The sequence below is a fragment of the Melanostigma gelatinosum genome, assembly GCF_949748355.1.
Source record: "Melanostigma gelatinosum genome assembly, chromosome: 10".
Lineage (NCBI taxonomy): Eukaryota > Metazoa > Chordata > Actinopteri > Perciformes > Zoarcidae > Melanostigma > Melanostigma gelatinosum.
Window position 1 is genome coordinate 16,238,410 of NC_136643.1, and position 18,376 is coordinate 16,256,785.

Sequence of the window (18,376 nt, forward strand, 5' to 3'; positions counted from 1 at the left end):
GACGATGAGAGAGGAGCCTACTGTCTCCTTGCTCGGCCGATCATCGCTATTCAAGCCGAGGAAGTGGCATTAAGAGAGAAGCCGAGGAACAGTCAGATGTGTGTGAAACTGTGTGAGGTGGTGCACAAAGAGGAAGACTCGCTAAGAGACAACCCAATATGACCAAGTCCGGATGTTCTTTGATAAACTCCAGGTGCGTGGAATTAGTCAGTCTCGATATAACTGGATATTTATGAAAATCATAACCTCACTTGAGTGATTACATGCCCATCATCACCTCCAAGAATAAGAAGTTGTGAATTACATGTAGTGTCAAATCTACATAATCCTCGTTAAGAAGGGTCCCGAGATATATATTTACGTATTTGTTATATTGTGTCATACTTTCTTTATCATTTCCACTGTCTTTATTGTTATGCACCAAAACACAAAGACACATTCTGAGTGTGTGCAGAGCTACTTGGAGATAAAACCGTTTCTGATTCTTCCATGAGCTGAGTCCCATGTACACTCAGTGAAACTCTGTCCTCACCTTGCCACAGAGTACATGAAGAGGAAGTCATTGCCGGAGGCGTCGGGGTTCTTGCCGTAGTCCATGTACTTCTTCTGGGTGGTGTTCTTGATGTCTTTGATAACCAGCTCCATCTCTTTACTCAAGTTGGATTCTGTCTAAAATACAGAAAAATGAAAATAAAGTCAAAATCCTTTCTTGAATCCTTTGAAACATTTGGACTTACTGGCACAAGAAAATGCATTATGTAGGAAACACTGAATTAGAGCTTCGTCCACAACCTTCTGTCAAACAGAGTTATCAAACACATCCAATAGCAGGGAACGAGTCACACTTTATCTTTCCTTCCTTTTTCTTGTTCTTTATCCCCTCCAAAGGCAGTTTCGTACATTCGATAAAATGAGCTGATAGCATCAAAATGTAATAACTATCTTCCTCACAAAAGACACTGCATACAGTGTAACACAGAAGCATTCAATCATGTACAGAACAGTCCTGTTTCCATCTCAACACACCCGACAATTTGAAATAGGCAGTCGTATGTTGCCACTTATTGGTAATGAGTTGACAGTAGAGTTAAAATACGGGGTATTTATTGTAAAGCTCACCGTGAAAGGGCCACGTTTCTCCTGAAGATCTTGCACCTCCTTGACGAGCACAAAGGTCTTCTTGTTTGTGGGCGTGTGCCAGGCACCAGCCTCTGTGCCCCGCCCGGGGCGGCAGGGAAGAACACTGTTGGCAAACTGTCGACACAGCGGGCACGTAAACTCACCCTTGTCAACGGAGAAACCCTGGAGGACCTGGTCATTCTGTAAAGACACAGGAACGTTAAATGTGACCGTCGCAATCTAAACGAAAAATTCGAACAGGAAACGCAAGACTGAACAAGGTATTCAATTTTTTATCACAACAAACAGATGAGTAAGAAACCTCCCATGTGTAAGTAGCTCTAATCAGTTTGGTGTATTCACTTGACTTCAATAATTAATCAATTGTCATTGATGAATTTTCTGTCAAACAACTACTGTAATGAGATGACGAATCATTTCATAAGGTCGGGTTCTCTCTCACCCTCAGAGACTCCATGTATGACTTGTGGCAATCGATATGCAGAGTGTGTCCACAGGTCTGAACGTAGACGCCCCCGTCCCAACCTATCGACACAGACTGCAGACAGGAGCTCTGCAGAATCCACATGAGAAAAATCACGTCAATTAGAGCATGCAAATACGTCTTCAAACATTCAACCCCGTGGACCTTTTGTTTACATCGTGGTGCTGATCAATAAATCGACTTTTTAAAAGTTTGAATTACCTACCTAAGATGAACACCCCATTGATGCGGTATGTTCACACAAGCATCCTTTAACGGCCAATTAGACTTTTTATTACATCAAATCCAATTCAACTCGCGTCATCATTTTCTGCTTTGGACTTTTATTGCAAGCTAATCGATACACAATGAGAAACAAATGAAAGCAGCTCGGTCCAAGCAATTTTCAATGAAACTTTTTAGTGATGACTTTTGAATTTGTTTGCTGCCTACTGGTATACGCATTTGTATTCTACCGTTTGTCACACAACAATACCGTCTTTAAAGGGATGTTGCGTGTTAGCTGTCCTATAATGTAACTACCACTAGCATTTAAGAAATGCAGTCTATAAAAAAGGACCATCTGACATCCTTCAGTCTCTTAGGGACGTCAGCTGATGCACACATTGCTGACTTGCAGTTTAAACTTATTCTCAAGAAATCCAGGATGAAAGACTGTTATAAGAGCTGTTTAAGCAGTTATTGAACACACACAAATGTACATTCAGCCCATTCCTCTCCTGCATAAAGTTGCCAATATTTTCTGAGACACGTACGTCTTTGAAGAAGCTTTGCATGAGCGTGAGCCGGACATCATGAGCCACTCCGCACGTGTCCGCAGCGTAGATGTGCTCTTCGTCGCTAGTCGGTAGCTTCTTAGCCTCTTTGCTTTGGCAGCGGTGTCCGAGCACTGAAAGACAATCACAGATGTCAGTTATGAATTATGATGATGATAAATCTGTCTAATTTATTCAGAGATTATCTTCAGTCTCTAGTTGAGCGAAGCGTTTAGAGACAGACAGTCAAGGATATTCAATTAACAACAATATAAAACAATCAATCTTCACACAGCAGCAGCTGTGAAAACTGAAAAGCTGGATCCAGTGAATGTCTGGGATTTTTATATGTTGATAAATAACTTGAAACAATGAATTGATCATCAATAAAAGAAGGGCGGTTCATTTACCTTCCATCAGTCGACTTATTGTTTCTGCCCTGCGGTATGCTTTACCGTTACCTTTCAGTAGCCTGCCTTTCAGCGTGAACAATGACTGATAAATCAGACACAATCTGGCATTCAACAACCACGAAAGCAAAATAAATGATGGTGTCTGGTCACCAAAAAGGACGATGTAATCGTATGCTGCTATGGACTCACTGTTGGTCACTGGTGGCAGATTTGATGAGTTTTCTGACGTTCAGGTCTTCTGAACCGTTTAAGGTGACTAATTACTAATCAGACATTCCATTTATTTGGATGCCAGCGAGTGATCCTCTGTCCACATGAATGGAAAAGAGTGAACCTTCTATAATGATATAATGATGTTAAGTTGTACTCCAAACCATTAAAGGAATGTGTCCTGTGTAGGTTATTAATTTCACCATGTGAGAATGAAAGGGGAGGATGCTGGGAGATGCTGTACCTGAGGATGCTTGGAGGAGAACTACCAGGCCGGTGGGTCTATCCTCGGTGGACGGTCCGCTTTGGCCACAGATCACGCAGTCATACAGAACCTCAGACTCCATCACTTCAGACCCTCCCAGGTCCATGGCTGCCTCAGTGTCAGGGGATTCTAGCACACACACAAGTACAAATCATAAGGTCGCAAAAGCGTCTCCTTAAAAATGTTCAAAGGTTATAACGTGAAAACGGGATGAACTGCAACAGTTGAATTAAATTATTACTAAATCATGGAGAAAACAATTTTGAGGGGAAACTGAGAAGTTATTCAACGATCTGTACACATTAAAGCATCCAGCTGTGTGAGAAACACTCGAGAGGTAATGCGGTCTGAAAGGCCACATACCAGGCCAACACAACATTCAGTTACACAACACTGCTCCTTTCGAATTTACACTGAAAATAACCAATTCTAAGAAAACACTTCCGACTGATATTTTGGTGCGTTTCATAATTCCTGTGGGTGGTTTCCTCACTACAGGCAGTCAAGGGAAGAAGGATGTAGCACGTTACATTGATCAACACTGGGAACAGACATAAACTCACTCCTGGCCACCCCCTACATCTGCCTGATTGGCACAGCACTAGGAATTAAACATGTGAAATTACTTCTAAATGTTAAGAACCGTGTTCAACCTGAGGAGTAAATATTGGGGACAAATGTCAAGCTGTGTCGGAAATAGATTTATTGCTTTCTGGAAGAATATGTTCTCAAGAGAGGTCACCGTGTTCCTGGGGAAATGAAAGATGCATTAGATGTCAACAACACCACAGCTTTAGCCCCGGGACATCCCACTAAACGGAGTCACCCCCCCCCCCCCCCAGACCCCCACGAAAAGGTACGGCAACAAGGACACACTAACTGCTGGTGTGCTGCTGTGTTATGCTTCCTACAGTATACATTTGTGAACTCTCTTAAAAAGGTATTGTATGCTAACAGAGTCATTCGTCTTCTGTCAGCCTGTTCTCGAGGACCGTTGCTCAGGTTAAAGGATGACCGTCTCCTTGCAGATTGGTTTGGGATAACTTGTTCAGGTTGAGACAGATCCATCTTGGAGATTTCTGCCTCCACCCCAATACAATACAGGTGAATGGAATTTGGTGTGTGGCACTGACACTCTGAAATATGATGTTTAAAAATTTCAACTGCAACAGCTCTTTCTAGTTAGCGCGTCCGCGTTACACTGGGGACTACTTCGGCAGACAGCAGGTGCAATTAAAACTCAGTGAGCGCTGTTGATTATTCTGAGTGACAGAGACACTGTTTTGGGAAAGACACATTTATTTCTATAAGTACAACATAAGAAGATCCATTCACCTCCATTTTATTGGGAAGGAAATATTTAATTTTAGAAGTATCTGATGATGATGATGGAAAATGGTGAATAAAACTAAAACTAATTAATGACGGGCAATGTTTTCAGGTCATTAGATTGATTACCTTTATAATAAATATAAACTAATAATTATACATATCCAACATTATATTTCATAATTTCTATTATATAATTACATTAAATATGATTGATTTAGAATTTGAGTTGCCTGATAACTTTTACAATTGAAAGGTGCTCATGGAATGGTTACGGCAATAGCTGGCTGGAATGTTTACGATAACACGGATCTATAATTAATGTTTGATATTGTTATTAATTCTGCATTCTGGCTTCAATTCACCACCCGTGTCGACAGTTTACACAGTCCCCAAACTGCTGTACGCATGGGTCAGAGGTTCCATGCAGGTGCACACATCCTCCCGTCAGGTTTGTTTCTGTAGATCACCACATGTGAAGCTAAGATTAACATTAGAACAGAAGTTCCTAATACCCTAAATATAATTTAAAGTTGTTTTTTTTAAATCTGCAAACATCTCACATTCACTTGATTTAACTTGTTGTCTTCCCATTTAAATCTTACTTCGGTACATGACGCAAAGCGAGCAGTGAGTTTGAAGACAAAGTTACTGCTCAGCAGGAGGTCACAATACAGTCCGGACGGAATGGTCCGCATGATCACAGCAGCCATTATTCATTCACTAACAATGATGTGTCATGGTGGGCCCTCGGAGTCCAGACCACTATTAGCGCTTTGATCCTATGTGCCCTCAGCCAACGGCCACCCAACACTCCCACAGGAGCGCTCGGCTTTCATTTCCTCCGAACAGGCCTGCAGAGGCTCGGCCCACTGTCACCTTGCCCCAATGAAAATGTACAGCAAAGTTTATTTCAGCCAACTGTACTGTTCTTCTAAAGCTACAGTAGCAAGATGTCCTTCAAACTAAAAAGTGTCGCTGTGTGTTTTATGCGTTATAAGGTCCTGTTCACCTCAGAACCAACCCAGGATGAGAAGCACGGTCTATCATAGAGGTTGTTGCAGCTGTACTCGGTCCTGACGGCGTCAATATCCAGAACAGGATATGTGCAAAGTGCAGATTAGCAAGTTAGTTTGCGTAATTGTACGAAGGAGGAGGCCAGCAGTCAATAAAACACCGCCCAGAGGAATGAGTTCATTTCACTAGAACTAAACTAATCAACAAAAAATAAATAAAAATGAATCATATGCATGTTTTAAAACTCACTGGATCAGACACAAATGAGACGTTTAGGTGCCGTTGTTAAGCACCTTCACCACACTCTCACCTCACCCTATTTACGCTCGTGTTAACGATGCAACGACTAGTTAGGAACTCAAAAAAATACATTCACGATTCTTGGCTCGCCTGTTCAGCTGAACAGCAATAAGCTCGAGACAGTAGAGCGAATACTGCGCTTTGATTTACAACTAGTTACTGCGAGTGTGCCAAGTAAAGCCTGTGGGAGCACATTTGCTGCTGCTTTCTTGTTCTGCAGAGCATCCGGCCATGATAGGGTCCTCTTTACTAACTGAATATTTTCAGTGGCTGATGTGTTAATAGTTTAAAGCTCTAAGACCATAAAACTGAGGCAACAAATCTCTTTCTTACCAACATCCATGGCTGTTTCCATGAAACTCTTCTGTCTGGAGGCAAATTCAGCGAGCAGCTTCTGTTGTCTCTCTCTTGCTCTCCGACGTCTGAAAGAAGAATATGCAGTGTTTAACTTGAGTCTAAAACCAACTGAATACTAATTTACATACAAGGTACAGTCATACAAAAATAATCTCTCTAAATCAACACTCATGACACACTAGCGGCGTCTCTGTGTCTGCAGAGATCTTTTACATCCTTTGAATTCTCCTCGTGATATTCTTTTAAAAGGAATTCAATACTTTCCCCCGCAGCATGTGCAACAGATGCTTCCATGTAGCTGTGGACACCGTTATAGTCACACAGCAGGTGTCCGATTTTTAACGAGGCCGTGTTGTAAAAGTTGGAAAGGCTGATTATTGAACTAATACGGCGGGTTGAGCCGTAGCTCTGCAGGCTTCCAGGCTGAGAGCGGACTGTAAATTAAGTCCCTAATAAGAGGACATAAACAAATGCTGACAGGAACTTCACAGCTCAATAATCTTCACTGATGGCTTCAGGGGCGGCAGCAGCCCGCGTGAGGAATGGGCGGTGGCGGCTTCTCGCTGCCACTGACCGCACTGCTGCCTGACGGTTGCCTTGGAAACAGCACTTTACCTTTTGTCTGTGGGGTGAAGCCGACCCCCAAAAGCAGACAATTATTAAACCGTTATAGGCCGTTCCATCATCGTTAGAGGAGGGAAATGGGAGACACGGACTAGTGGGTGAATGTGGAGAGGAGAGTCAGAAAAAAAAAAAAACCTTTTGACGTCTTCCCAAATACATTTAAATTCAGTAAATTTGGCTTAAAAAGAAGTATAATCTGTGCTGCTGCTGCGGCCACTGGTTGCTGGTAATATAAAGAATATTTGTTTCTCAACTACAGCGAAGAAATAATGAGCGATATTAATAAGCAGCATGAAGCTGTGTGCGATTATGTTACCTCTCTTCCTTATCCATGGTTTTCTTGTCAGCGGGACTGTTCTTCTTCGGTGGCACAGGAGGACACACCTTTCCACAAATGTCCTGGATGCTACGCTTGATCTGGCAGCTGCGCGCGGCCGCCTTGGTGAGGATGCGCTCGATGGCCGTGGTACCGTCTCCGTGAGTGTGGCGGCTCGTGTCCATGTCCTCCAGCCACGTTTCGGACAGGGAGTTTTGCTTGGACAACAACTTCTGGTGGAGCTTGATGAGCAGGGACAGCATGCTCTCCCGGATCTCCAGGATCTCCGTCACCAGCTGCGGGGGTGTGCCCGGTGGGACCCAGCGCGTCGAGGAGCTCTTGGGCCTCACAACCTGGGTGGCTTCGGTGTTGCTGCGGTTGATGATCTCCTGGAACTTCCTCCTCCGCTCCGCTACGAGGCTGAACACCTGAGCTTCACGCAGGTTCTAGGAAACGCACAGAACAGCAGAGATGTTTTTGTGTGAAACGCCTTACAACATCATGAGAACGGCAGTGTTAATGCCATGCCCTTTGATTAACGCTATATGGACACACTGTAAAACACATGTGGCACAGAGATAAATGATGTCCCACGCTAACAGAATTCATCACAGCACATAACGTTGCAAGTATCAGGCCGACTTCATATCAGCAAAACATGCAGACGGATAAAAAGAGAAAACTCCTGTGACCAGCATCCCTTTATTCCACCTGCATCTGGGTGCCGCGTCTCTGAGCACAATCTCCTAAAATGACATCACTGATGGACTTTGATGGATTGGAGGGCCGATTCATTACCATAGTCAGACGAGCACAATACACACAAAATGAAACGCTCGTTATAGGATTTTAGCTGACCACAAATAACTTTGCCGATAGCAACCGTATTCCTGCAGAGAACTCAAGTCATCGTGATGGGCACACACAAGCCTTCTGGAGGACAGCCATGACCTGACCTGACCTGACAGAAAGGACCTGAGCTGCACCGTTCAATAGAAATATATAATACAGCCCAGTCAAGGAAACATCAATCATACTGCCATGCGGTTAAAAAGCAGTTACTCAAACCTGCATCTCACATGTAATTAGTTTCAGCAGTCAGGAGGGAGGGAAACTGCTGAAGCGCAGCCTTTTTTTTTTTTTTTTTCACACGCACACGCACACACACACTTTCATAATTCCGATAAAAGAAAAGTTGACAAACACGGCTGCAGGTGGCATCGAAGCCGTCAGCCCATTTATGGATTAATGGATAGCTACCTCTCTCCAATTCCCTGAAAGACGTCTGGAGGTCTGTAGAGCAAGTGCAGCAAAATGAACAACAATAGGAATGATATGAAAGAGGAACATGAAGGGACCAAACAAACGACTAAAGATGATACATAAACCATATGCATGGCAGAGCAAGCGCAAAGGAAATGTGACAAAATGTAATGTGCGAACATTGAGCATGAAAAAGAAAGGGGAGCACTAAAGTAACTAGGATGTATCCCATAGGGACCATGAATATTTGTTCCAGATGTTCATGGTTATCCATCTTAAAAGTCTGTAAAAAATGGGATGTTGGACCAGGGGATGCGACCCCAAACCTGCCTGGAGGGCTTCCTGTGACGTAGCAGCAATGGCGGTGAAACTCCTTAGAATGTAATGAAAGTGCGAGATGCAGATGACGCAGCAGGTCTAATGTTTAGTCCCCATCAGCTGATAATCAAACAGCAAGGTGGAGCAAAATATATATTTCCACAGCCTCTAAAAGCTGTGAAAGACATTACAGCACATTTTCTAATTAGATTCGGCCACTACATGCCATGTGAAATGAGCGATAATGAATCTATATTGTGCTCCAATAATCATTGGCCTTTTAGTTTGAATCTCCTCAGAAAAACGTCTGCGTCTTGCGCATATAGAAGTTCAGCTTTCTTGCCCACCCGCTGGTTTAATTCACTACCATTTGAACTGAGAGGAGCCATCCAGTAAATAACAAACTGGCAGTCAGTATAGTCACCAGAGGTTTACCTGCCAGTTGCTTTTAATTACAGTGACGTCACACTGTAACCAAATGGCAGTGTAATCAAGCTCAGCTCACAGAGCTACCCCATTACCTGGCCATAAGAAGACGCTTCAGTGCTGGTGCTAGGAGGGGCCTCTCGCTTCACTTCAGGGGCCGTTTCAGGAACCCGAACCCTCACAAAGTTGATGACGTGATGCAGATTGGAGAGCAGGTTTGTGCCAGGGAACCAGCTGTCATGGCAGTGCTCCTCAATGCAAGGCTCCTGGAAGCGTAAGATCCCGTAAGACACTAGAAGTCTGGATAGTGAGAAGCTTGGTTGTCACTCAGAAATCAATAACTCACCTCATCCTCCTTGTTGTCTTGAACCTGGTTGTCCAAGCCCAGCTCGATCAGGTACAGCACCATGCACATCACATGCTCTGACATGTTTGAATGATCCATCCAGATCTAGAAAAATGAGGTTTATACTTAAAAGCAGACAAATATCATCCCCCTCACCACTGTTGCTACGATCAAACAAGAGTTCATACTCTCCTTTTCTTTCTACATTACGCCTGTGTATCATTGCCAAGTGATATTACAGGCGCACCAATTAAATATGGCGAACAGAAGCACTTCTAATTTAGCTCATGGAGTTCATTGAGATGCAGAATCAGCCCCGTGTTATACCACATGAATAGTCGTAAAAAGAAAAAGGTTCACCTTGTACAGGAGAGTGAATATCACGATGTGCAGCGTCTTGCAGTGCAACAGCCTGATTAGGCCTTTGTAACACGGATGCAGAGCGGTCCTCTCCTTGTAAGGTGGCCATGGGTTGCCGGTGTGCATGCCGGACTGTTTTAAGCTAGGTGACATAATCATCAACGAGAAAGGAAAGATCAGAGGAATAACCGAGTAACACACAGAAAGAGTTTAATGAAGTGACACCTTATATTGGTCAGAGTAATTCACTGTACAAAAGATTTTAGTCTATGAAACAGTCGCGCACTACATCAGCGACGATGGGATCATTTTTATATAAAACTACGGCCAGCCTGACAGGCAATCCATCATAGTCACACAGTGCGAATGAGCAACATGAGGCTGGTATCAGACTCTGACGGTGGCAATGGCAGCTTCAATATGTTTCAAGGAGAAATATGCCTTTGTTTCATCTGGTTTAGAAGGCCTAGAAAAGCCAAATGTAATCTATGTTAGCGAAATACAATTAACTACTTTAAAGCTACAGCAAAGAAAGGCCTAAAATCCCATTATAAAAAGGTTATCTTCCCAACTTCTACTTCAAAACACAGGCGCTCTCAGTGAGAGACCCGTCGTTATAATTAGCGGCTTCACACGTTCCGACGACCGTGAAGAAAATTAACCCCAAGGTGTCTCCTTCACCTCCGTGGACACGTTTGTATGTCTGTACCACAATCAAAACAAGAAAGACTCTCAATTCTATTACAATTTAGACTGAAATATTGATTTTTCTCAACAGCCATCTAATTGGAACCAACTTGAGCACCCGGTAGACCCGACCCTTTCTTATCACGTCCCCTCATGGGGGGGGAGAAACTACGACACTGAACCGAGCATGATGCAGGTTGCTTTGGTCAGGGATGACAACAGTGTTGACTTACAATGCAGAGTATCTGTCCATTGCTGACTGGACGTCACGCCGATAGACCGTTCTGAGAACGACCATGATGGGGTCAAACTCCTTCTCCCACACCTCCGCTGGTTATGGAAAAGGGAGAGAAATGTTTTGTAACCTCTGGTACGAAGTGACATTGATTCACTTTCTCCATGCGAGTGGTGTAAGGCTGCCCCCAAGTGGTCTGCTGAGGACTGATGACATAATGCTCAAAGATTTCAGGGCTAATTTTTATCATTTGGACTCATTTATATTCATAAATTAGAATCCAAAGTAATAATACACATTATTTCTATTCCCTCTTGGGTTGGTTTTGTAAGATATGTGCATATCTATCTAGAACAGGGTTCCTATGGCAAATTAGGGCGGGAACATTTGCAGGTTTTCTACATTATCCCTACCTATCAGAGTTCGGTATCTATTGTGAAAATCGCCCACAGTTGTTACTGATGTTCTCCGTCTCTGGGGCGTAGCTGCAAAATGTGACTCACTGTGACGGGACAGTGATGTACTTGGTATGACGAAGAACTACAGAGTGCTACTTCAGCCTCGGCATCTGTGCGGCACAACGCTGCTCAAAAACATCCTTGTTCTCTTCGTTTGTGTTACCGACACGGAAATCGGCATCCCAATACAATGTGTCCAGAGGATGTTCTAGCATAACCAACACGAGACACTTCTGGGACATTGCTACAATGGACTGTTCATAAATCATGCCTTCCTACCTTTTGGTGTGTACATGCCCTGCTGCATAGAGCCTCCAGGCTCGAACACCGGTGCTTTGAAGTCAGCCACAGCAGAGAGCATCTCCTCGAAACTACAACTCCCCGGAACAATACCACTCTTTGGGTTGGGATTCTCAGGAATCTAAGAAAACACGCTTAAGGAAAAACAAAATTGCCGTGGCTGACCGAGTATACCGGTAACTTCTCTTTAACATCATTGGATTGAAGGATACGAGGTCTAACAGCGCGCTGTGTGTACGGTCATTCATACACAGCTGCGAGACCATTTCACCCCGAAGGATCTCATCATCCGTCATCCCTGTTAGTGAGAAGTAGAAGACAAACCGATAAAGATCATAGCCATCAATCAAATGCCAATTAGCAGAACTCAAAGTCTGGAGGAGTTTAAGCAAATAGCTTGTTGTGTCTTTTAGTCCGTTGAAGTCACAGTCTGCCTGTGACCACAGTTCCTTTAAAATAATGCTGCTTTATTTCACCAGAGGCTTGTTTTATTATAAAGGCTCACTTAGGCTTGTTTCATTACATTGTAAGCGGTTTGTTAATTTCCTCCTCTTACTCTCTGTAGACTGTGTGCATCCTCTGTTGCACCACTTACCCAAATGAACACGAAGGCTCGTCAATATGACCAAGAAGGTCAGCGCTCCTTCAAGCATCGGCCTCTCCTGCTCAGAGTCCAACACGGCGTTCTGATGCTGGGACGCCATGGTCAACAGGTCGACCACTTTGAACCTGTGCGACAGAAGCCGGCGTTGCATTAAAGTTGTAAAACATTACATGAATGCACGTGTAAGAGTGTACGCTTACCTCTCAAAAACGCTTGAGATAAAGTAGTCAGGATCTAGTCTTGATGCACAAACCTGTAAAAGAAAAAGAAATTAAAATAGGAACATAATGATTATTGTTAAAACGGTATACGAGTGACACCGATAGTTTCCTGTGATAAAGGAATACACACCTGGAGCAGATAGATGTCTGGGTCGATCATGGAGTTGCAGAAGTGGGATTGCACGTAGGTCATGGCCTGTCCCTTGATCTGCAGACCATTCCTGACCCACATGTTGCTGTGGATCTCTGACAGGGACGCCTACAGCCATACATGGCGACATTTTAGTTAACATGTGGCTACAGACTTGGCAGAGACTATAGAAATGAATAACAACCACATATCTGTGGATGGGCCGAGTGTTCTACCTGGATTTGGAGCGGATGCACCATTATCTTCATCAGCATCTCTTGGTCAGGCAGGAGGCTATCCAGGTCCAGGCCTTGGCACTTTACAGCCTGAGAATTTTTAAACAATTATCTTGAAAAACACACAAGTAAATACTATAGAATTATGTCTTAAGAGGTAAGCGCTTCTGACATACCTTGCTGAGGAACATGGCATAGTACCGGTGCAGTGGCAGGTGAAATGTCACTTGATTTGGAGCGGGCTGCAAGAGATTTAAGCGCCATGAGAAACGGGTGGGGAGAAGGCCTGGCTTGTAAACGCAGTGGTTTGGCTGTTTGAACATACCTCGTCAATAAAGCCAATGGAATCTAACCAGATCTGCAGGGTCTCCAAGCAGTAGCGTACCACCGTTTTACTATATTCCTGCGTCTCCTGTTAACAGACAATTTATGTTAAACCCCCGATACGGAGGTCAGACAGGAAGTGCCAGGATGTGTTCCATTGATCATTCCTCAGGAGTGCACACAGGAGATGTGTGTGAGAGGAGTCCGAGTGTAAAGACGGACTTACTTTGACTTTGCAGTGTGTCAAGAGGCCCCACATTGGTTGCGCACAGGCCTCGAGCTCTGCTGCAAACGCTGCATAGTACGTTTGAGACTCAAATTCCACATGTTCAGTCAACTCCCGCTTATTCAGGTTCATACCTATCACAGCAGGGAATGGTTTAGAATGTGAGACGGTCACCACACGTTACATAGAGCCCTGAATATACTTCTTTGATCATGCACATATTAAAATGCCTGTGTTGCTATTTTAGCAAATCTATTCTTAGAAATCAAATGCATCTGATGAAAGCCAAATAAATCTCTATTAAACACAGGAATTTAAAGCAGGAGCAGTGCTGCAGACATGCATACGATGTAATAGTGACACTGCACATTAAGTCAGCAAGAGGATACTCCAGCCCACTTCGAAAAGGGTGAGTGATATTTTTAGGGACGTGGCGGTAGAGCAGACACGGCGAGAGAGCAGCACTGACTACAATCCTAATTCAGTGACACAGTCATTGAGTGAGGTCTGTCTCTGCCTGACGAAGCATACTGCTGATACAGAAAGTTTAAGTCAGGTGTTGTGTTTGACCTCATGGAGAGGATGCTTTGGGCTCCAAGAGCAACACCTGCTTCATGACCGTTAGTCCCAGATATACAGCAGGGCAACTAGAGTAGCAGTACTAGATGCTTGGTTCTGCATTCAAAGTTCCTATTTATTGTGGAAATGTTTTCCAAAATTGGTGCACGGGCAACAAATTGATGTGACCATGACTTACCTTGGAAAAATGACACGAAACTCATCCACAGCATCAACAATGAATGGTCCTCGAGGAACTTTTTTGCTACACTTTGGTGAGAGAGGATGTTAATAAAATCACTAACTAACGGCCAGTAGGTGTTGTTCTTCAACAGAGCTTCACTGCAGTTCACCACAACATGGCGACTGTTCTCCTCATCTAAAGGAAGAACCAAGAGACAAGAAAACAGACAGGAAGTTCATTTCGGCTCACTTTGTATTTAGTCATTTAAAATCAAAAAGAAAAAGGGACAACTATGTGGAGAAAGACAATACACTTGCACGTTACATGACTCAACACCTGGCTGTACTACAGGGCAACAATTTTGTCTGCGATTAGACGTCTGACACATTTAGACAACTTACCCTGAAGTTCACTTTTAATAAGGCAACTCTCCATCATGTAGAGGAGGACCGTGACCATGATGTCCAGCAAATGACACTCCTCCGTCACGTGTCGAGCCAGCTCCTCGTTGCTGAACAGCTGCACACTAATATGTACAATGCGGTTGGACATGGTGTCTGACTCGTGGCTTTTCATCAGTGTTTTCATGATGAACGCATAATGCTGAACAAATGTTTTTGTAAATGTGATCTGCCAGAGAGGAAAAGAAAAGCCCATATTAAGGCTTACTGTGATGATGCTGTCGCTTTAAAAAAAAGATTAAATTTGCTTTCACATATACATATACATACATATACATATACTTACATACATACATACATACATACATGACAAGCATCGTTTCAGTTACCTGAGTCTATGTCATGACATGCAAAGACATTTTTGTTACAACAGAAGGCCAGACGTGCATCTAAAAGTGATAAAAGACTTGCATTTCTGCAAATGAAGGTAAGTAAGAGAGAGAAAATACCTTGTAATCTTGATCTGGCAACATGTTTAGTAGGAAAGTGACCATCTTCTGAGGAAACTCGTATTTTATTGTCCAAAACAGCAACTCCTCTAGAAAGCACTTGTGTTTCAGAGATTCAACAATACACGGGTCTGAGGGCAGAAAAGGCACACGGTAAGATGGACGTTTCGTGGAACATGTACTTGGGCATTATACATTCTTTACATTTACCTTTGGTACTGCTGCTCAGCTTCACCCGCTTCCTCCGTCCAACAGACTGTCCTCCATCTTGGTCCTCCTGAGAGGGAGAAGAAATGTTTTAGTTACTTTGCATAATGTCATATCAAATTGGTAATTGATTCATCATTTAGCTATGAAAGTTTCAATAAAATGCCCAAATATCAACCGATTTAAGAAATATATTGTCTGTATAACACAAAATTATTCATCTATTAATAAAAAAACGCAGGGATGATCTTTTGTAACTAGATTTAAGTACAAACTGGTTACAATGAGTAAGCTATTCTATGCGTGATGCTGGCACGCACCTCTTTACTCGACTCATCTGGGCTCTCTGGTGCGGTGGTTCCTGAGAAAACCAAGAAAAACATTGAGCCAAGTAGCCATTAGCAGCATCTTCAGCCACTAAACAAACACATACAGTTGCCCGAGATATCACAACACGCAAAACTGAATTTGTTCAAACACAAATATTCAACATGTGTTAAAATATGCTATGACACACCGTCTGATTCCTTAAAACGTCCAACGGCTGACAGATGGTTATTAAGAATACGTTCCATATCAAAAGGTAATGTTTATCTCACCCAATAGGACCATTGCTCCTGCACCCCCTTCAGCACCCACTGTGACATCAGCTGTAGCAGCAGCTTGGGCTTTTTCCTCCACAGACACCAGACCTGAATTCTGCAAGGCTGACAGATACTTGTCATAGTTCTTTTTAGCGTACAAATTCTCCTCTTGGCCTGGAAAACAGTGACACAAAGCAGAAAACGCAACAATTGTTTTAAGTGAAAATATCAAAAGGAAAGAAAACTTGATCGCAACCAAATATGCTGAATCGAAGTAAAGGACACCTGGATTCATATATATATATATATATATATATATATATATATATATAGCAGACCAAAAAAAACTCTTTATATTTTAACAATAAAAAAGGGTATACATTCTGGAATAGGCAGGTTTTTCAAGTTTTAAAGAAAAATACCCTAAAATGAGAACGAAAGAAACCACTAAAAGTCGGTGCCATGGCAATGCTAATTGGTCCAACACAAACTCCAGTATGGATATATTTACCCATGCTCAACTCCTTGAATGTTTGCTGATTGGTCAAGATCTTTGTCAGGACAGTCCTCATTGCACCTCCCATCTTGGTGAGCTCCTCCAGGAAGGAGATCTGAGGTTCCAGCTGCTGCAGGACCTTCTGCAGATCTCGTTCAGTCGAGGTGTCTGGCAAAGCAAGATAAGAGATGTGATCAGACTCGGTACTTTGTGAACATCATTTTGGATGCGAACAGTTGAGTAATACGCATATCCCGCTTGCACAGCAATATCTGTTTTGCACTCGATATGCAACAGGAGATCCACATCATATAGAAAATATCAAAGTCGTTTTTCATGGTTACGTCATTTGTTCAGGATGGTTAGAGGGCCAAAGTAAAAAATCGCCCCAAAGAGAAGACTGTCATGAGTGTCTTCACCTGGTTCAACGTATCCGTCTCTCAGATACTGTATGATACAGAGGATGAAGTGAGGAAGAACCATCTCTGACATCAAGAGAAGGTCTCGAGGTATTGAGGGGACATTCTCCCCGGTTCTCAACCGATGCCGTCTGCAAAACCTGGAAGAAAAAAAACAAACGTTGATGTTCCAGACCTCTAATAAAGATCATAGCGGCCTTCTTCTCTCTCTCTCATCCTGTTTTAATTATATTATCATTCCAGTAGAGGCTCCATACTGGTCCTGCCAAACAAGAAGGTTGCATTATAATACAATTAGATTTTTACCTTTTATTTGTTTAGTTGAATATTCGATTGGGTTGAGGTTTAAAAATGATTATGTGAGCATTGCAGGGTAAGAATTTGGGTTATTGATAACAATATGATGATATGAATGACAGAAATAAAATATTTTGCCTCAGTCTTGCAATATTTTATCTAAGCTACGATTATACACTATGGTATAATCAAGAATAACAACAACAATAATAGCTATGACTTTAATGTATCTGTTTCAGCAATAGGGCTGGGTAATATGGAGAAAATGAAATATCGCAATATGTTTTACCTCTATATCGATAATGCAACAATATTGTAGGGTTGATTATTGGTGCTGTAAATAATCATCAGTAATGTGGATATATTGACTAAATTGATAACAGCAAACACTCATGCCACACTACGATATTGTATTGAAGCTAAACAGACTACGCAGATCAGGAACTAGCATTAGCTAAGTGAGCTAAGAACTGTCAAAACAATACCGGCCGTTGAGTTAGCCTACCCTACCTAGCTAAGCTAGCAGCTAGCGTTAGCTCGGACTTACCCACTCTCTCGCATGACGTTACTGTCTCCACAGTCACAGGCCCCGCCAGCCTGGCTCCTGAACATGTTGAAATCATGGCCCGTGTGGTCTCCGTTGTTGAAACACTCGGCACACAGCGACATGCACGGGGAGATGCCGCAGGTCCGGCATCGATACGCCACGAAGTTCGCCGTCCACACCAAGCCGCACAGAGTCGCGTTGTCGTAGGACCGGACGGTTTTGCAGAACTCCTCGAAACCTTCGCCTCCTGCAATGAGACATTTACACCAGTCCAGCGCCTCGGTGTCCGCCGCCGGTGTTTCGGGATTTAGCACAGTGTCCAGCAGCTCCTGGAGCTGTCGGACCCCGGAGATATTGTCAGCCCGATTCAAGTCTGCCTTCAAGTGGGCGGCCGTTGCTTTCTTGTCCCGGCGCAGAAGTAGGGACGCCGCCATCATGCACACTGGCTTGTTGTCCACAAATTTATTTTTGTTGTCTTGTTTCCATGTTCTCGGGCTTTCTCGCGGTATGAATCGTTAACGTGGTCGCTGGCTGACGAGTTCACCCCTCCGCGCAGTGTGCAGCGATGACTCACAGGAATCTAATTTAAGTATTTGATCGAGCAGAATCGAGGCGTCTGCCTTGCTTAACCAGCTCGGTTCATGCACAGTCATGCGTGCTGTTTAGTTTTCCTGTTTCTAGGTAACGAATAGACGGTCCGCCTCGAACATCAGACTGATGAAACACCATGTCAGTGCATTCATGCAACACAGGGCTGTGCGGAGAGGGCCAAGCATTTAGTAGATACATTATCAATTAAATTACCAAATGAAATAACCCCCTATGTTACA

The 18,376-nt window shown here is 43.3% G+C and overlaps 1 protein-coding gene across 3 annotated transcripts in view; it reads right to left on the bottom strand.

The window, feature by feature from the left end:
• ubr3 (ubiquitin protein ligase E3 component n-recognin 3) overlaps window positions 1–18,025 on the bottom strand; it is a 30,438-nt gene extending 12,413 nt beyond the window's left edge. For 2 of the 3 annotated variants that reach the window (XM_079277453.1, XM_079277455.1), the window contains exons 1-30: window positions 17,547–18,025; window positions 16,703–16,842; window positions 16,299–16,451; window positions 15,803–15,961; window positions 15,524–15,564; window positions 15,207–15,273; window positions 14,997–15,127; window positions 14,488–14,716; window positions 14,102–14,281; window positions 13,345–13,478; window positions 13,120–13,206; window positions 12,971–13,036; window positions 12,795–12,884; window positions 12,559–12,687; window positions 12,408–12,460; window positions 12,199–12,332; window positions 11,816–11,901; window positions 11,583–11,724; window positions 10,844–10,940; window positions 9,924–10,065; window positions 9,564–9,668; window positions 9,313–9,483; window positions 8,471–8,503; window positions 7,211–7,656; window positions 6,247–6,335; window positions 3,247–3,396; window positions 2,380–2,513; window positions 1,583–1,693; window positions 1,120–1,320; window positions 533–669 (exon numbers count right to left, since the gene is read on the bottom strand). In XM_079277453.1, coding sequence (XP_079133579.1) covers window positions 533–669; window positions 1,120–1,320; window positions 1,583–1,693; window positions 2,380–2,513; window positions 3,247–3,396; window positions 6,247–6,335; window positions 7,211–7,656; window positions 8,471–8,503; window positions 9,313–9,483; window positions 9,564–9,668; window positions 9,924–10,065; window positions 10,844–10,940; window positions 11,583–11,724; window positions 11,816–11,901; window positions 12,199–12,332; window positions 12,408–12,460; window positions 12,559–12,687; window positions 12,795–12,884; window positions 12,971–13,036; window positions 13,120–13,206; window positions 13,345–13,478; window positions 14,102–14,281; window positions 14,488–14,716; window positions 14,997–15,127; window positions 15,207–15,273; window positions 15,524–15,564; window positions 15,803–15,961; window positions 16,299–16,451; window positions 16,703–16,842; window positions 17,547–17,983 — 4,274 coding nt within the window. In that variant the 5' untranslated portion in view covers window positions 17,984–18,025. The remainder of the gene's footprint in view (window positions 1–532; window positions 670–1,119; window positions 1,321–1,582; window positions 1,694–2,379; window positions 2,514–3,246; window positions 3,397–6,246; window positions 6,336–7,210; window positions 7,657–8,470; window positions 8,504–9,312; window positions 9,484–9,563; window positions 9,669–9,923; window positions 10,066–10,843; window positions 10,941–11,582; window positions 11,725–11,815; window positions 11,902–12,198; window positions 12,333–12,407; window positions 12,461–12,558; window positions 12,688–12,794; window positions 12,885–12,970; window positions 13,037–13,119; window positions 13,207–13,344; window positions 13,479–14,101; window positions 14,282–14,487; window positions 14,717–14,996; window positions 15,128–15,206; window positions 15,274–15,523; window positions 15,565–15,802; window positions 15,962–16,298; window positions 16,452–16,702; window positions 16,843–17,546) is intronic. The other variant, XM_079277454.1, reaches the window with a different exon arrangement.
• Window positions 18,026–18,376: the final 351 nt, after the last annotated feature.